The 18171-nt window shown below is 37.4% G+C and overlaps 2 protein-coding genes across 5 annotated transcripts; one reads left to right on the forward strand and one right to left on the reverse strand.

The window, feature by feature from the left end:
* Positions 1 to 23: 23 nt before the first annotated feature.
* On the reverse strand, positions 24 to 11864 carry gnb1b (guanine nucleotide binding protein (G protein), beta polypeptide 1b). Of its 3 annotated transcripts, none has more exons than XM_051414552.1 (11): positions 11750 to 11864; positions 6320 to 6428; positions 6115 to 6153; positions 5927 to 6033; positions 5613 to 5676; positions 4129 to 4291; positions 3406 to 3472; positions 3085 to 3286; positions 2756 to 2972; positions 2492 to 2607; positions 24 to 1744 (listed from the first exon to the last, which is right to left on the reverse strand). In XM_051414552.1, exons 2-10 carry the CDS (start codon positions 6374 to 6376, stop codon positions 2501 to 2503), a joined length of 1023 nt encoding a protein of 340 aa, XP_051270512.1. In that variant the 5' UTR covers positions 6377 to 6428; positions 11750 to 11864; the 3' UTR covers positions 24 to 1744; positions 2492 to 2500. The 3 variants fall into 3 exon arrangements, with proteins under 3 accessions (XP_051270512.1, XP_051270511.1, XP_051270513.1); XM_051414551.1 differs by having other exon boundaries at positions 11424 to 11797; XM_051414553.1 differs by lacking the exon at positions 11750 to 11864 and adding an exon at positions 10550 to 10699.
* Positions 11818 to 18114, forward strand: LOC127371635 (calglandulin-like). 2 transcript variants are annotated; one of them, XM_051414561.1, is made up of 5 exons: positions 11818 to 11914; positions 15380 to 15554; positions 17171 to 17315; positions 17517 to 17617; positions 17932 to 18114. In XM_051414561.1, the coding sequence occupies exons 2-5, from the start codon at positions 15431 to 15433 to the stop codon at positions 17973 to 17975; spliced, it is 414 nt and encodes a 137-aa protein (XP_051270521.1). In that variant the 5' UTR covers positions 11818 to 11914; positions 15380 to 15430; the 3' UTR covers positions 17976 to 18114. The 2 variants fall into 2 exon arrangements, with proteins under 2 accessions (XP_051270521.1, XP_051270520.1); XM_051414560.1 differs by lacking the exon at positions 11818 to 11914 and adding an exon at positions 15141 to 15235.
* Positions 18115 to 18171: the final 57 nt, after the last annotated feature.

Consider the following 18171-nt stretch of genomic DNA (forward strand, 5'->3'; position numbering starts at 1 on the left):
CTATATTCAACTCAACAAAAAGAGATCTTAAACAGCTTTTTATTACATTTTTCAATCAATAACAGTACAATTTAGTACAGTATCTATCTTGCATCCAGCTCACCGTGTAACACCAACAGACTGAAATGAAATACAAAAAGTGAAAAGGTACATAAGGGTGCAGAGCTCTATAATATTAATGGAAAGAGAAAAGGGAATCCATCTCAGTTGAATTGCATTTTCACTTGTGGCCACACACGAATACATCACATTTATTGTACATCATTGCAGAAAAAAGAAAAGTGAAAATATGTCACAACTTTAACAAAAGTGCTTCTGTATACAGTGAAATGTTGTCATTCAGATGCTCTGATTTTCAATTTAAGACCAAGAAAAAAAAAATGTACAAAAGTTTTAGTATGGACAGTATGTGAGGACGTTTTTGTTCCATTGAGTGTGAAGATTTGAAGGAGAGAAAAGGACTCATCAAGGATAGAATTCTCACAATGATTGTTATAATTATTACAAAAATTGGCATCAATAGAACTGGTAAGCATAATTTACACTAAGTATGCAATCAATATTAAGTCTTTCTCCATTCTTGCTCACTCTGGTGCATAGCATTACCAGTATTAGTACATGATGTATGCAGAGTTGGAGCCAAAAAAATTTGGCTTCTATTAAGTTCAATCAATAGGTTACCCTCCTTTTCAGAAACAAAAAAAGAATCTAGGATTTTGCACCATTGAAAGCAAGTCTACAGCATGCACATCTAAATTAACTCATGGCAGACAAAATTAAATGTCTTAACTTAAAACATCAGACCATTATTTTCAGACATTGATTTGTACATTTCATTCACAGAGTTGCAACTGCAGTCCCAAGCAAAGGAAGTGTCTATTTAGTCAGGTGAGGTGTTTCACTCAAAGTGGATACTAAACACAATCCCCCATCCATATAATAAAATCCAGCCATGCCCCAATTATCTCAGCACCTACCTTGCTACCCCACCCCTTCCCACCCAAAGTCAAAGGCATGTACAAGAATTAAGGGGGTTAACTGTGTAAGTTACTCGTAATAACTCCTTTTGTACTGGAATGAGCATTCATAACTTATAGCATGTGCTTGGTTAGTTAACATAGTATTAGTTGAGAGGCAAAGCTTCTTCATGTGCAAAAGGCTGTGATGAAACAAAAACAGCTAGTATATAAATACATCATGGACATTTTGAAAGCTGCTTGTGTAATATGATCCAAGCTTTTACTTGCATTACTTGCTGCATGTTTTCTCTCATCTGTCTTATATGATTTTAACTGGATTAGAAAGACAAGCTGTAATTCAAACATATCTAAAACCACTAAAGAAATATGACAAAAAAAAGGAAAGCCATCAAGAATAACAAACCATCAGAATAGAATTCTTAAAAAAAAAAAAAAAAAAAAAAAAAAGTTAAATAATTTGTACAATTACACTCCAACATTTGCTTTCAAGACGCACACATTTGCATGGGATGATAGTGTTGTTTTTCTCTTTCAAGGTAACATAAAATGGTCCAAGAAGGAATGCACAAGTTTCTGATTTGATACCACAGGAGATCCTTTCTTAACTAGGTGATAAACAATTGTGCTCTTCTTTATGTAGGAAAGGCATTGGTTTCCCTTCGTTTTCGTGGTGTCCAAGTCAGTTTAAACAGTGTAGAAGAAGATGCTGTGAACATTCTGAAGTTGTAATGGTCTTCCAGTCAACTTTGGAGTTAAAAGAACATCTGGGAAACAAAGACAAATGAAATTTAGAATTTAACTAATCTAACCTGATCTACAATTTAGCCAATTCAACCTTCCGTCAAGAGTAATTTTTTAGACCGACTGGGTAAAGATCTAATGAAAAGCAATCACACAGACTGACATAAGAATGCGTGTTCAATATATATCTTTATATATACACACAACCAGTTTTTTTGGCCTCATGGAGGAGCCTCCCAAATGGAAGAAATCAATTAGTTCCCCCAAGAATTCAGTTTAATGGAAAACTGTCAACAAGTTTTTGAAGTACTGTTATGTGTGTTAAGTTTGATGTTACTGTAAGTGGTTGAAATGTTTATTCGAGGAGCACTAATTGGTCAGTGGAAGAGATGCACCTCCACCATTGGGTTTGTTTCTCCCAACAGCATGTCTTGTATGGAAAAAAAAAAAAGAAGAAACAGTTCCAGTTTTTTGACGTTTATATAGAGCTTACTGAAAACTGGGCAAGAATGTTTTGTTGATTGCGAAAGTCAAAAAGGGAATGCCAACATCCATTCAAGTTAACAGGTGTCTCAAACATGCAGCCCAGCAAAAGACAACTCATTGAACCCACACATCAACCTCCACTCCAGCCAAGCAAAAGATGAGGCTTCAACAAACATAAGCAACTACAGGTTTAGGACTAGGACTTTACAAGGAATAACTTTGGGTACAAATGTAAGAAAATTTGAAACAATTAAAAAAAAAAAAAAAAAAAAAAAAAAAAGAACCTTCAGGCTTCAATTCCAGATCTTCAGAAAACTGTCCCAGGATCCCGTTGCAACTGCCATGCCATCATCAGTAACTCCCAGGCAGCTAACACGGTTGTCATGTCCAGCCAACACACCTAGAAAGCACAACAGTTGTGATTTAGTCGACGGGATTAAAAACAAGACAGAAAGCAAACAAGTACATTTCATCACTGTGCATGTCTAATTATTGAACCAAGCATACATTTCTATCATGTAGGAAAGGATATTGTTTCAACTACTTACCAGCACGGTCAGCTTTTAGTGTGTCCCACACGTTACAGTTGAAGTCATCATATCCCGCCAGAAGAAGACGGCCACTCTTTGAGAATGCAACAGAGGTGATGCCGCATATGATATTGTCGTGAGAGTAGATCATTAATTCCTGATCAGCACGCAGATCAAACAGCCTGCAGGTGGCATCATCGGAGCCCGTGGCAAAGGCATTGCCATTAGGGAAGAACTAAAAAAAAAAAAACACAGAACTTATTAATGCAGGAAAAAAAAAAATCCATATAAATAGCACTGAAGTATAATCTCAAAGGGCAAGCACAGGAACTTTTTGCACAACTTACACAGATGGCATTGATGTCAGACTCATGGCCGGTGAATGTCTGTCTGCACATGCCCTCTCGAACATCCCAGAGTTTAGCAGAGGCATCACAAGCACCAGAGACGAATAACCGGGTGTCAGGGGCCAATGACAGGCTCATGACATCACCTGTATGTCCAGCAAATGTGGTTGTCTGCTGGCCAGTCTCAATGTCCCAAAGTGCACTATAAAAACAAAGTACACGATGAAGATCCCAGTTTCCCCAATGTCCTAGCTTTAGCATAAAAATGTTGACTTGATAAAAACACAGAACAAAAACTCAACATGCAATCCTTCTACTCACCAAGTGGTATCTCCAGAGCTTGTAACAATCTGGTTGTCATCAAGAAAGCGACAACAGGACAGGTATCCTGATATTCAAAGAATCAATAGTGGAGTTATTAATAGATGATAATAGATGTATAACTAATAGAAAAAACATTAATAACTACAGTGTATATTCAACTACCATATTTTTACAAATACACATAATCAGAATCATATACAGTAAATAAGTCAACTCTTAGTTTTCTATCTTAGTTTTGGTAATTATAGAGAATGATATGAAAACTGTTTTGAAGTACTTTCTTTTGTCTAATTTAACAATTGCTGCCTGAGTAGTTCTGTAATTCCTAACTACATTTTTCTGTACAGCCTATGTGTTTGTTTACCATGTCTAGGCTCCCAATATCTTCATTATCACAGAGTAGATTAGTTTAAAAACAAACAAACAAACTCCATAGAAATGTGATTGTAAATATATTTTAAATGATAACTGACCAATTACCTTAAAATGTTTTATTTGCAACATACAGTATTGGCCTCAGAATCTTGAGTACACCTGAATGTTACTTATAGTTGTCTGTGATTTCAGAGGATATGGCATATGGTGTCAGATTTTACTTGTGCGATCCATCTTAGTCGACAATTAAGTGATAACCAAAACCAATCTTTTGTAATTTTTTAAGACTTTCATTGTAATGCTTAAAATATTATGCAGCAGGAAAAAAAATCAGTAACCATATACCTGTATGTCCTGCGAGCTCACGGCTCACGCGTACATTCCCCTCACGGGTTTTCAGGTTGTAAATAGAGCAGATGTTGTCTAAGCCACCACAGGCCACATAATTTCCTGAAGGTGCATATGCACAAGTCATGACCCAGGAAGATCGAAGTGGAATGGCATGAACCTACAACAAAACACACAAAGAAATTTGTTAGTTTTCTTAAAAGTCAATTTCTGTCAAACCAAAATGTAATTATATTTTTTAGGAGTCTAGTAACTAAAAATAAATGCCATTATAATCTGATAATGCACAATATCTATAACCATTACCTGTGGGTATTCGTCTGATCTATCAATTTCAAAGCCAAACTAATTTTAAAGCTTAACTAGTTACTTTAACACCCACTACTCTTTTGCACTCAGCCCAAAATTACAGTGACATCCAGGCCAGGTCATCAAGTGTTGCACCCATGACCCAAGTAACATGAGCGAGTGAATTGAGAACAGAGCACAGAATGTACTGTTAAGACATTAGTCAGCATCCTGTATAATCACACCAGAATCATTTCCATTTCGATGGAAACATAATAGCATAAATCAATCAATGAGCTTCTACTTAGCAGCACTCACAGACAGCATAATGTGGCAGCTTAATTTAACAAAGGTTGAAACTAGCCGTGTTTCTATTTGTGAGCCCCTACACGCATTAAGGTATCCCATGTACAATTCTGACCCCAATCTGGCCTGCAATCTTCTCAGTACTTCTTCTCAGTCTACTGATGACATTGGAAGAATGACCCTTTAATCTTTTAATTCCCAGTTGGATTTATTGTCTGTATCAAGCTCAATGTAAATGTTTTTTTGAGTGTCACCGCAAAAGCTTTTTCAATATACTAGAACCCGACACAATTCTCCATTTTACATGTTCTGTCTTTGGTGGAAAGGGCCAAATTGCCTAGTAGGCATGCAAACTGCTCACCACTTCCACCCATCACACTAACAGTGCACCAGAAAACATCAGCCCCAAAGCAAAGGCCACACACATGCACACACACACACACACACACACACACACACACACACACACACACACACAGACACACACAGACACACACAGACACACCTCTCTCTCTCAGCTGATCTGCAACCCTTTTGAGTTAACTCCAAATAAATGCAGCATGGGCAGAGTTAGTTTCCCTCCTTCAAAATTTGAGTTTAACCTTACAGGTTCCACAAGAATTTGCATGCCACTAAATATATTGGAGCAGGAACAATATAAAGAAAGCTTACACAGCAGATACAGTATCATTGATGCAGTCAGGCCCATATCATTCATTTATTCATGTTTTAAAAATGCAACAGCTATTACTTTATTTGCATGTAGATGGCAACACTGACATTGAATCAGAACTGCTACTGTTATCAGTTTACTTTCCAATTAGATGATGCAGATTGATCTATTACTTCAATTAATCCCATACAACATTGTAAAACATACAACTTACCTTATTTGTGGTATAGCTGTCCCAAATAATGAGTTTGCCATCTTGAGAGGCACTGACCAAGAGCCTACACAAATGAGAACAGCAATATAAACACGACCACAACAACAATTGGAGTTGTCACACAAAATCTATTTTTATCTAGAATCATGAGCCAAAAACTGAGGAAAATGACTGCAGGAAAAAGATCTCTCCCAAACTGCAGCAACACAATATTAACTGCATCAATGTACCAACTCTTACATTTAGGCACTACTTAACTCGACATAAAAATCTCCCTTTGGACCATAGGTTACAAATACTGGCAGTGAGTGTACCTGGAATCTGTTCCCCAATGCATGGCATAGATTTTAGCCAAATGACCCCGCAGCGTTCGTCTTGTACGCATCTGGATTCGGCCAACGGGGTCAATATTAGCTGTGATCTGCAAAACATTAAGTACTCTGGTTAATTTCAGACCAAACGCTATTCGGCCTAAGAGATGGATCATAATGTCAAATTTTACCTGTGATAGTGTCGCATCTGCACATGCTTTCCTGGCATCCTAGAAAGGAGAAAAAATAAAATCTTTAGGGCATGGCATTTCTTTATCACACAACTATTTATGTGCTATAGGCTTACCTTCAACTTAACTTGTCAATTATATTTTTAATGATAATTGATGGTATGACATTAAAAAAAAGTGGTTTTTAGCCATTTTTTTTACTTACTCTGATCTGATTTTTGAGCTGCTCTGCCTCTTGGCGTAACTGGTCCAGTTCACTCATTTTATTCTGCTTTTTCAATTACCTTACTCCAGCTACCGGGGCACTTGTTGATCTAAAAAAGAATAAAGAGAAGCACATTAATCATTCACAGAAATCTTCCTTGATTTAAATTCAAGGTCATATTTTTAACTGTAAGCAAAGTGAGCCTGAAGCCAGCTCAATCACCTTAATTGTTTGACTACAATATACATAATGTAAAGTTTATGGTTCAACCTTACTTTCCCCCCTCAATGTCGCTAAACATAATCCTGACACACAATTTAGATTGCCAGACAAATCCTTTTAAGACATGACTTTCCAATGATCCGAAAAGCAGTCATTATCCTGTTGACCTCAATCCCTGGGATACTCAGAACTTCAGTGATCAATAAGCCACTTATATTAATGCAGAGCCTTGAGACACGCTCAAAGTTCATATAATAAAAACACATTTTAAAAACTCGTAAAATGTCATGAGCCAAATGCTACAAATATAAGAACCATATCTTGAAATACATCCAGTTTCATTTATCAAACCAAATGAATGCATTCTTTCAAGTTGTCGCTTTAGGGAAGCCAGAAAAAAAGACAGCAAATACTTAACAAAGACTGCGGTATCACAATAAGTACTTCTAATTTTGGTTACACTGCTGATAAAAAATGTTATATCTGTCCATTCATGCAGCAACTGTGACACAAATGGCAATCCAACTGTTTGATGACACATGCAAAGTCCAAGTCTATTTATTTAAAGCAATAATAGCAGTTTTTAAAGCATGACAGTATGCAGCATTTGTGAATAGCTTAATGAATGTACTGTCTCATTTTGAATAAGGTCCGTAGTTACGTTATATTAATTCAGCTGACACTTTTATCCAAAGAAACTTACAATAGTTGGAGTATTAGTTTGTGAAATAGTTATTGATTGATAAACTCCAGTTACCTTGGAAAATGAATTCCCTTGTGCTCAGATCCATCTAATTAATTATTCAAACGTGTCGAACAGAAGTACATTAGGGCCAAATATAGTAATATTTATTTATTAATTTATTAATTTATTTATTTGTGTGTGTAGGTTTAAAAAATTATACCAAATTTTTGTGGTACCAAATTAGACAATATAATTTCACCCCGAAAACTGGCTAGCCAACAAAAATGTAATATGCACACATAATTTTGACATAACACAGTATCAATTAGACTACGATTTTCTACAGATTAAGTGTTACACACTTTTAAAAAATGACTTCCAAAGGGCTACTTTCTAAAGACATTTTACCTGACATTGGAAGATTACTATCAGAAAGCATTTTTTTTTGTATTTTTAAGTACATAGCAACTCTCATCATTTATAGTCTGTGCAAGTTGCCTTCTATGAGAGATAATTGCCAACTGGTATCTTGAAAAAAACAAACATTATAACAGAGGTTTGCATAATACATGAAACTGCAACATTACCGTATAAAAAATAATAATCGTTAGCACATCCGATGAACTTTGACTAAATAAAACTAAAATCTATTTCAGATTTAACGCAGAGAAATAGCATTGCTCCATTCAGTTACCTTACCTGGTGTATTTCAGTCAGTAGGCCTATATGTGACTGGAGTTTCAGGACAAGACTGAAAATCTTCTCTACCTGCCTATGTTATCCTTTAGGTCCTCTGATTGGTTGACCTTTTTAACCCACAGGTTATCCTCTTATACTCCTTAATCCATAAATAAATGTGTCATGGAATGTAATTATTATGCAGTATCATCAAGTGACAGCAGAATGCCATCCTCACCTTGAAAATCTCTATAAATACAGTTCATATTTTAACAATGGTCTCAACTTTTCTCAAATTGATCAATATTTTTTTATGTGAGAAAATTAAATACAAGTTGAATCAGTTGTGCTGAATTATATTTTCAGATCCGTTTAATGATGCCCACAGTAGTGTTTGATTAATATCTTGTGTTTTCTATCCCTAAATACGGTATTAACAGGTAGTCATGAACAGTCAAAAAGCACTCTAAAACACTGTACTTGTGTCATTTTATACGTATATTTTGATAATGATTTATTAACAAAATCTAAATTGTACCCTTAAGTTATTATTAAGCATTCGGTTACAGTTATGATTAACCAAATTAAAGGCTTTTGAGTTCAACTTGACAGGGTCCTGTCACTGCTAAATGAACTAATGAATAGTTAGCAATCTGAAATACTCTTCAGTGATGTATCACATTCACAAACACTTTGTTTTCAAACAAATAATTACAAGTTGCAATTAATTTTCATTCTCGGCTGTTTATATGCCAAACATTTAAAATACAAAAGTAAATCAAGAGGTGGGATGGCCTGGAGTATAGATCTATCTTTTAAATATTCCACATTAAGAAATCTTATTTCCCATTGACCTCTGTGGATGCTTACAGTTAAGGAGTTCCTCTCCCTCATCACTTCTCCTTTCCAAGCGCCTGATCAGGGTCAGCTGACTGCATGATAAACAATGAGCAGTGGCAAACAGCCTGGAGTTGTAGCTCACTAGCTGTGCTCAGGTCCCTTAAGGGCAGTATGTGCCTGCCACTTTCAAAAAGGTGTCTCCTACATTTCCAGTTTTAAAAAAAGCATCTTTCTCTGCGATAGTTTACATCTGTTCTCAAAGGACGAGTCAGCTTATCTGTACTGTTAGACGATGATAATGCAATGTTTCACAGGTTTAAAGCTGGATCATAGAAAAGGCCCTAACCAGCAATATCACTGAACAACTCCGTAATCCTAAAAGCTAAAATCCTCATTCAATGAGTCTCTAATCCTATCCATGTCCACTAACATAAACAGCTGGCAAAGCTAGCCCAAGCATTAGAAATGTGTTTTCCTAATCATAAAAGGATGAGTTTAATCTTAATTCTTTTACACACAACATGCTTAAAGCAAGTGCCTGGATTTTCACACTGCCAGTGAAATCACAATCCTAATACAGCCCCTCTCTCTCTCTCTCTCTCTCTCTCTCTCTCTCTGTGTTGTCCAGTGTGACCAGATACTGTACAATCAGTACCTCTCTTGCTTTAATAAACGAAGATGAAGTTACATTTTCGACGAGTGAAGAATTACATACACAAGTGGCACACTTTATAGTAACAGAAATGAAGCTACAGCAGATATTAGAAAGCAATAGACTAAATACAACTAGCATGTATATTTGTATAAGTGCAGTCTGTGCACTGGTTTACCACGGTATGTAGCATACTGATAGCTGACTTAGTCACTGTGTGCAGTACTGTGATTTGCCTACAACAGTAGTCTAGTTTGCATTGTATTTGAATAGCTGCTGGATAGCTGCTTTAGTCAGTTTGTTGGGGTTGGGCTACCGAGACTCTGCATACATTTTAGAAGAACATTTGTTGCAATTCAGCACCATAATGTAGCAAAATACCAAGGATTAGAGTTATTAGTATCTGACTATGTGTAATAAAAACTCTACATTTATTCAACGCTGCACAATATAATGATAATATGACTTGCACTGATGGAAATCTGAGAAGATGCAGCTAAACGCCATCTTGCAGACTAGCTGTCCGCTAGTTAGCTTGCTAGCAGGCTTGACAGTGTAGGCCTGCAGGCAGGGCAGAGCTAGTGTTCAAGAAAGCAATGTACTCTCTTAAATCAGCAACAATTTCACTTGTGATTTAACAATGCCCGGTAAACGAGCAAAGGTGATCTAACGCAAGACTCGCTGAATGTCATGGTAGATAAACCAAATCAAACTAGAAGCTTTTAATGCCAAAAAATAAAAACCCCCCGTAACCACAGCCACTCACGGGTAGACTCAGCAGCTCTTCCGCAATTACATGGAGTGCTATGTAGCTAGCTTTTGAGCCAACACAGTGGGTAAACCTAGAAACTCGGTGGCTGCTTGGCCTCCAGAAATCCACTTACTTACATACTAACAATCTCGTTAAAGCCGACAGTGCACGGTTGATTTGATTACGGTGTATCAGTATATTTATTTGGTTCTCGGATCCTGTAATGGACCTGAGCCTGTAAAAGCTGCAAGGTCGGGCGGCGATGGCCTGTTTGACTTCACTATAAGCAAGAAATGCAATAACAGATGCGGGTGATTTTTCATAAAGTAGATGACCGGCTATCATCCATAGCTGCATAAGCGCCAGATAGTTAACTTGCGGTAAATAACTATCGTTACTAACCCAAGTTAAAGGCGTTGCACCGGCGCGGTCGTTTCGTTGCAGGAAGGCAGCGATGTGCTAACTTATTAGTTCGGCTTGTATAGAAGAGAAAAAAAAAAAAAATAGGGTGTTAACGCGGCCACAATAACTCACGGTAATAAAGCGAGGCTGTTGTAAATATAACTATATATATATTTGTATGCAGTTTCCGAGCTCAGTACTCATGCTCACTGCCCTTGTATCGCCAATAACCAATATTCGCTGTTAATTTGTTTACGGGACGTTTATTGTTCGAGCCCAACCCAGTGTGTCATCATCAAATGACACCAACATCTTTTAATGTGACATTTCGACCACAAAGCAAAGTACTAGTTAACCATTAAGCTGAGGGTGCTAACATTACCACCACAGTTGTCTCTCGATGTATTTTGGCTGTAAACTACACAGTTTTGTTTTTTTTATAAGTACTGTATTTTAGGCCAAGAAGCACCACCGCTGGGCCATCACTGACACCCAGCCTCACCGGCCAACATTACCGCCAGTCCACCGGCAGCCAGGGGCTAACACTAACAGTGGTTATCTCAATTCACTGGACGACAACCAGTTAGACGTGGAGATAACTTTTGTAGCAATTTGCCTATTAGCCGTAAATAGTGAGCGCCAGGATCCACCGCTGCAGACACCCCTGTGCCTCCGCTGCTTGTGTGTGCTTATAATAAAATATCCAACTTAACGTTAGCTAACCGCAGCTAACTAAATGGCTACGAGGGTAACGCTAGCTATCGCTACCCCACCCCCGGACAGCTCAATTCCGCCACAATTCATTAGCCAATGCTATTAACAGTCACTGAGAAAGATGTGGAAGTAGCATGATCGTCGTTTTATTTCACCTTACCTGATTCAATTCGCGTTTGTTTTTGCGTTTTGGCATTGACTGGAAAACAAGACGGCGTACACCTCCGATCCACGCATCAACGAGCGCCACTAACGCTAGCTTACTAACTAGCTAGCCTGCTAACGTTAGTTTTCCGAGGAGCAGCCGTTCCCGAACGCAGGCGACGGCGAGGAGCTCGACAACCTCAGTCAACCAACCGGAGAGGGGAGGGGAGAGGTGTGTGTGTGTGTGGGGGGGGGAATCACACCCACTAGCCTTGTACTAGAAGACACTGCCCAGGCAGACAAAAAAAAAAAAAAAAAAGCTAATCTTTAAAGTCACTATACCTCATTCAAAAAGACAGCCTACTGTCTCCCTGTTGCCAAGATTAACATCTGCCCTTTCCGTAGCAACACTCTCGTCCGGCCATCGAACGACGAGATGGGCGCGGTAACCCTGCAGTCAGCGCTGGGAAACCCCACGCTGCAGCAGCGACGGTTGGGGAACCTTCGGTTGGTGTTTATCTAACTACAGCTAGAGACGCTAGTGTTATCAATCACTTTGAGCAATGATTAGTACTGCTCATTGTTGTACATGTGGATTTCATTAGAGTGGGTCGAAAGCCAAGAGAACACGGTGTTCGTTTCTTTGGTGTTGGTGTTGTTTTTTTTTCTTTTCTTTTCTTCTTTCCTGCAAACCAGTCTTAACTGAAAGGCTGAGTCAGTTAGTCAGTCGGGCCCCAACTTGGCTCCAAAAGTAGGAAGTGGTATTAATGATTTCTGCAGGGCTCTCTCTCTCTCTGTCTCTCTTTCTCTCTCTCTCTCTCTGTAGATAGCTAATAATAGCAGTGTCAACAACACAATCTGGCTGTAGCTAATTAGGAAAGCGTGTGTTCTGATGGCACTGTGTGTAGTGTGCTCTACTGTGTTTCTCAGGTAGCCTCTATAGGTAGATTCACTATACAAATAATGGAAAGAGGGATTTAAAGAGGGACATATTAATATATATTAAGCATGTGCCAGTATAATTCCACATATCCTTTTGAACTCTTTCAAAAGCACCTCTTATTTTAGTGCCTAACAAGTTGTTGGTTAATTTGTGGTGCAGTTCTAAAACACTGGCACAGTAAAACATTGGTTCATTTCCCTGAAATGTCACAAAATGTAACCGTAACAATAGCTTTTATTTGTTAAATAATTAGCTGGATAGACATACAAATATTTGCAATCAGTCAGTACATTACGTCAAACAAATAGTGGTCAGTTAGGTTTTATTAATGCAGGAAGTCTTGTTGAGATTAACATCTCTTTTATGAGGGAGAGCTGAGAACAGTTAATATAGGATACATTACAATGAAGACAATTAAGTTACACACAGTCATTGCGCGCAGACACACTGATTAAAAAAATAAATCAAAAGTACTCCTATTATTAAAACATCAGAAAGCAGAATATTAAAGTCCCTCAGAGTCTCTAACTTTAATTTGTTTTGCATTTCACTCCAGTCCTAAGGAAACCAGTACACAAGTGAATATATGAAGCATCCACATATGACCGCCGGAACATACGTACAAGAAATAATTGCTTTAACTTGAGCGATGTGTAACTGATAAATTTGCTTTTAAATTTGAATTTGTGTTTACATGTACTGTCTGGGGTTTGAAGTAGGCTCAGGTGACACAGTGCCAGACCCACCCCACCCTTCTGTTGATCTGTCACAGACCAGCCTACCCATCCATCCTCAGTTAGTTACTGGCGCTGTAGGAGACGGCTGCCTCTCCAGTAGCTCTCCCGAGCCTGTTCAGTGAAAGGCTGCTCCTTCCCAAGTGTAGGACCAACAGACTCAAGAACTCCTTTGTCCCTCATGTCATCATACTCTACAACTCCTCTCTCGGGGGGAGGAGGAAATAGGGTAAAGAGTACAGAAGGGAAGGAGTGGTAGCCACTCACTGTGCAATTAATAATCTACTCATACATACCTGGACACTCTTCTTCTTTTTTTTGTACAATAACTTAATCCACCACTTAAGTGCAATAATTTAATTTGTATAATAACACAATGCCATATACAGTCCTATATATTTATCTTTATTTATCTAAATTTATCCTCTATACAGTTCTATACATTTATCTTATTTTATTTTATTTTCCGTGAATTTTATTTTACTTCTATTCTTATCTCTACTTTCTATAAGAGTTTATTGTTTACTGTTTATTATTGTTTACTTTCTATATTTAGCTAAGAGTTTATTGTTTACTGTTTATTATTGTTTACTTTCTATATTTAGCTAAGAGTTTATTGTTTATCTTATACTGTATTTTTTATACCTCTTCTATTTTCTATACAAGTGTTCTTGTAAGCTGCGGGAGTCATCCCAAAGGGATCAATAAAGTGAAGTCTAAGTCTAAGTCTAACATCCAACACTATCTTGAATCACCAAACACTGGATCAAAGGTTCATGATCCTTGCAAATGCAGATAAAAAGCTGAGATTTTAAAGTTCATTCCTGACCATGAAGAGCAATCTCACCACAAGGTTCATTTAGGCTAGCAAGTTATAGAATTATAGTATGGTTGTTATATATATTGTGATTTTGAGTTTGTTTATGTCAAAAGGTCATTTTTTGGCTTTCTTTTTAAGTTTAGTCAACCACCCTCTTCTACAAAATGTATCAGTAATCTTTACCACGTGCCACATAAAGAATACTTAGGATGTTTTTTATACCAGGTACCTGGAATCACATCAGGGTCATCTTCATTATAGCTTGTCAGTAGAATTTAGATATTAACATTCGATCGTGACGTGCTAACGAATTGGGTTGTAAAGATGCAGGAAGAAAACTGTATATCCATCATGTTTTCCCTGATCATAAACAATATTGCTTTGTAGATACACAACTTCTCAGAGCACCGGCATGTAAATTAACATTGTCAGGGAAAACCTAGGAGAACATCTCTTTAGCATTTAATTTTTAAACCCTTTTATATATAATGTAAACTTTCTTTTTGTTTAGGTCAGAGGGAGCCCAATGAATATAATCTGGTCATATCAACTGATTCATTAATTTATTCATTCATTCTTCTACACGATTGATCCAAACTTTACTATGTCTAAAACAATCTTTTGTTATAACTGGTTCTGATTATATGACTTAATCTGTGGTTCAGTGAAAATGCATCATGACAATATCCATTTTATTTATTAACTTTACTTTTTGTTTGCTTGGTACGGTATCTTCATTCAAATTCTATGAATACATAGAGTATCATTGGAGGCATGAGGCACACAAAGATTCATAGCTCTTCCCCTCGACTAACAAATGGGAAATTCTTAATGTTCCCATTGCAATGTTGGAAATAACTTCTTGCAGTTAAGTGCCTCCTTATTTGGTTGTCTGCTTTCATGACGGTCACTGGGGGCTGCACAAACACCTGCTAATGGCTAACAGCAAGTTAATTGCAGTTCCCATAAGTGGACCATGTGATGTTGAGGTCAGAGAATGCATCTGATACTCAGACATTTTGTTATCTTGTCTTTCAGCCCCTTTTTGCCCTGGTTTGAGAATAACATTATAGTTAATCTAATTACAGCATTACCAAACTAGTGATTTTCCGATATAACTATATCATTTGTTAGCTGAGATCAGTCTCCAAATATTCCTCATGGGTGATTAGCAAGTCCATCCTTTAAGTGCCATAAAAGGTCTTGAAGCATGCTCTTCTATGCTCTGGGGAAAGAGCATTAGAAATGTAGTAATGATAAGGCTCAGACATCCTCTCATTCTACTGTAACTGTTGTCACAGTGCTTGTCCTCAGGATTACAAGGAAACATGGTGAGAACCTTATAACAAAGGAACTAACCTACATTTACATACAAACATTTTGTCAATTCTAATAATTAACATTGTTAAATTAAACATGACGTAATTAATATTACAATACTTGTAAAATACTGCAACTCCCTTATTTTCTTCCAGGCCAGCAAGTTAACAGAAGAGCAGATCACAGAGTACAAAGGAGTTTTCGAGATGTTTGACGAAGAGGGAAATGGAGATGTGAAGACCCTGGAGCTGGAGAGACTGATGAGTTTAATGGGAATAAATCCTACAAAGAGAGAGCTCAGCCAGATGGCCAAAGATGTGGACAAAAATGGTGACTATAACCCTGCAATGACTGTAAACCCCATACTATGGAAATGTTTACTAAGTTTAAAATAATATAGATTGGTAGTTAGGGTCTTACACACAATTTAACTTATATAAACTGCAATCCAGTACAAGAGTCCTGCCACAAATCGTATCTTTTAGAAGCGTATGATCTTAATTTTTGTTGTTGTGTGTTAGAAATCTGTTCATTTACCTTTGTTTTTGAGACCTTAGTGGTGGTGTATCTGACTGTGTTACATTATAAGATGTATTATATTAAATGCCTTTAAGCCAAGCCTGTATGTATTCTAAGCTGCGTCTGGATGTGAGAATGGAGAAGCTTTATCTGTCTAAAGCTCAACCCAAACCAAGTAAGTAATTAAAGTGCTAAATTAGGTTCTGCAATAATAGCCTGGCTATTCACATTAGCTTAAGTTTGCCATTAACATTAGCTAAAGTGCTGGAAGGTAGATAAAATGAATGTTTTCCACCTGCTCTGATAAGGTTAAGATAAATTAATCTTAAAACAAACTTGAATTACCCTTTGCACCCAATTGAGTCTGGATTTTAATTGCAAATCTCACTAGATTTAGTATTTATAAAGCAAACCCAAGTGTAATTTTTTAAAAGAGCAACATCTTCCAAAATGCACTATAAAAAAGCCTGTTATTATCTAATACTGCAGTATTCTGTTTTTACTGCAGGTTACTACAATAATCACTAGGTGTCAGTGTTTCACTATGTGTGATTTGTGTATAACAGGCTTTACTTTACAAAAAGACTGTTGGCGCATCCCGCACACACACACACACACACACACACACACACACACACACACACACCCACCACACACACACACACACACACACACCCACCCACACACACACACACACACACACACACACACACACACACACACACACACACGTTATGCTGGAGGATGTAGTTTGCCATTTCCTTTCCTATTTCCTACTTCCCCTCTACCTCTTTTTTCCTGAAACAAAATGACTCCACTTATTTTTACCGTAGAGATACAGTATGTTATGATTATTGTTGTTTTTCTCTTCTATATAGCTACCATATGTATGCAGTGAATAACACTGAATATCTGGTTATCATGGCACCTGTCAGTGGGTGGGACATATCAGGCAGCGAGTGAACATTAGAAGCAGGAAAGCGTGAGGATTTGAGCTTTGACAAGGGCCAAATTGTGATGGCTAAACGACTGGGTCAGAGCATCTCCAAATCTGCAGCTCTTGTGGGGTGTTCCCGGTCTGCAGAGGTCAGTACCTATCAAAGGTGGTCCAAGGAAGAAAAAGAGGTGAACTGGAAACAGGGTCATGGGCGGCCAAGGCTCATTGATGCACGTGGGGAGTGAAAGGCTGGCCCGTGTGGTCCGATCCAACAGACGAGCTACTGTAGCTCAAACTGCTGAAAGAGTTAATGCTGGTTCTGATAGAAAGGTGTCAGAACACACAGTGCATCACAGTTTGTTGGTATGGGACTACATAACATTATGACCACCAGGGTAATGGGGTAATATTATGTCTGATTGGTGTATATCTTTGTGTACAACACAACAATGATGATGTGTTTAAACTTATTGTTTTTGTGACATTTCAGGTAAAGGGGTATTTAACTGTGACAGTTTCCTGGGTCTGATGGCACTGTACCACGAAAGAACCAAGAACCAGGATGCTGAACTTAGAGCTGCTTTCAAAGTATTTGACAAAGAGGCCAAGGGATATATTGACTGGAACACACTGAAGTAAGAATAACATAATGGATGGAAAAGAAAAGCACAAACAGTTGCTGTGCACCGAATAAGTTAATTATTTTAATTTGATCTACTGTATACTGGATCACTGGTCAGTGACACGTTATTTATTCAACACAAATTAAAATCCACATTCAGGAATAAAATGAAAACTTGTTGGTTATCATGCTCATGTTCCATATGACTTACCAGATACGTACTCATGAACGCTGGGGAACCTCTTAACGAGATTGAGGCCGAGCAGATGATGAAGGAGGCGGATAAAGATGGAGATGGAACCATCGATTATGAAGGTATGAATGTATTGTATTTATTCATGTTCTGAATTACAGGTTGGCACTCGTTACAAATGTTTATTAGGTTAAAAATAATGTTAACGCAAGGTGTACATTGTGACAGTACTGTTTTACTGTTTTGCTTTTTTTTTTTAGAAATTGAATGGGTAAATAGTTACATTGAAGAATGAGAATTTAATTAAATAAGTCTTCATTAAAATTAAAAAAATAAAAGTTACTATATTGTTTGCTATTGTTTTTTTAATCCAAACACCCTAGTATATAATTGATTAAAATATGATGATATTTACTGCTGATTTGAACTCTTTCAGAATTTGTGGCGATGATGACTGGGAACTTGTTTAAAATGAGCTGAAGACATTCAGGATATTCTGCAGTTGTTGTCAACATGTTAGAATTACACAAAATGATATAACAAGAGTCGATGATGTTTGCAATAACATATGTTTGTGAATGACTGCACAAATCCTTCACATTAAAGTAAAATAAATCTATGAGATTGTTTTGTCTTTTTCTTATAGAGTAAATTCAGGTCATTAAGGATTAGAGGA

The sequence above is a fragment of the Dicentrarchus labrax genome, unplaced genomic scaffold (genome assembly GCF_905237075.1).
Source record: "Dicentrarchus labrax unplaced genomic scaffold, dlabrax2021, whole genome shotgun sequence".
NCBI classification, from domain to species: domain Eukaryota; kingdom Metazoa; phylum Chordata; class Actinopteri; family Moronidae; genus Dicentrarchus; species Dicentrarchus labrax.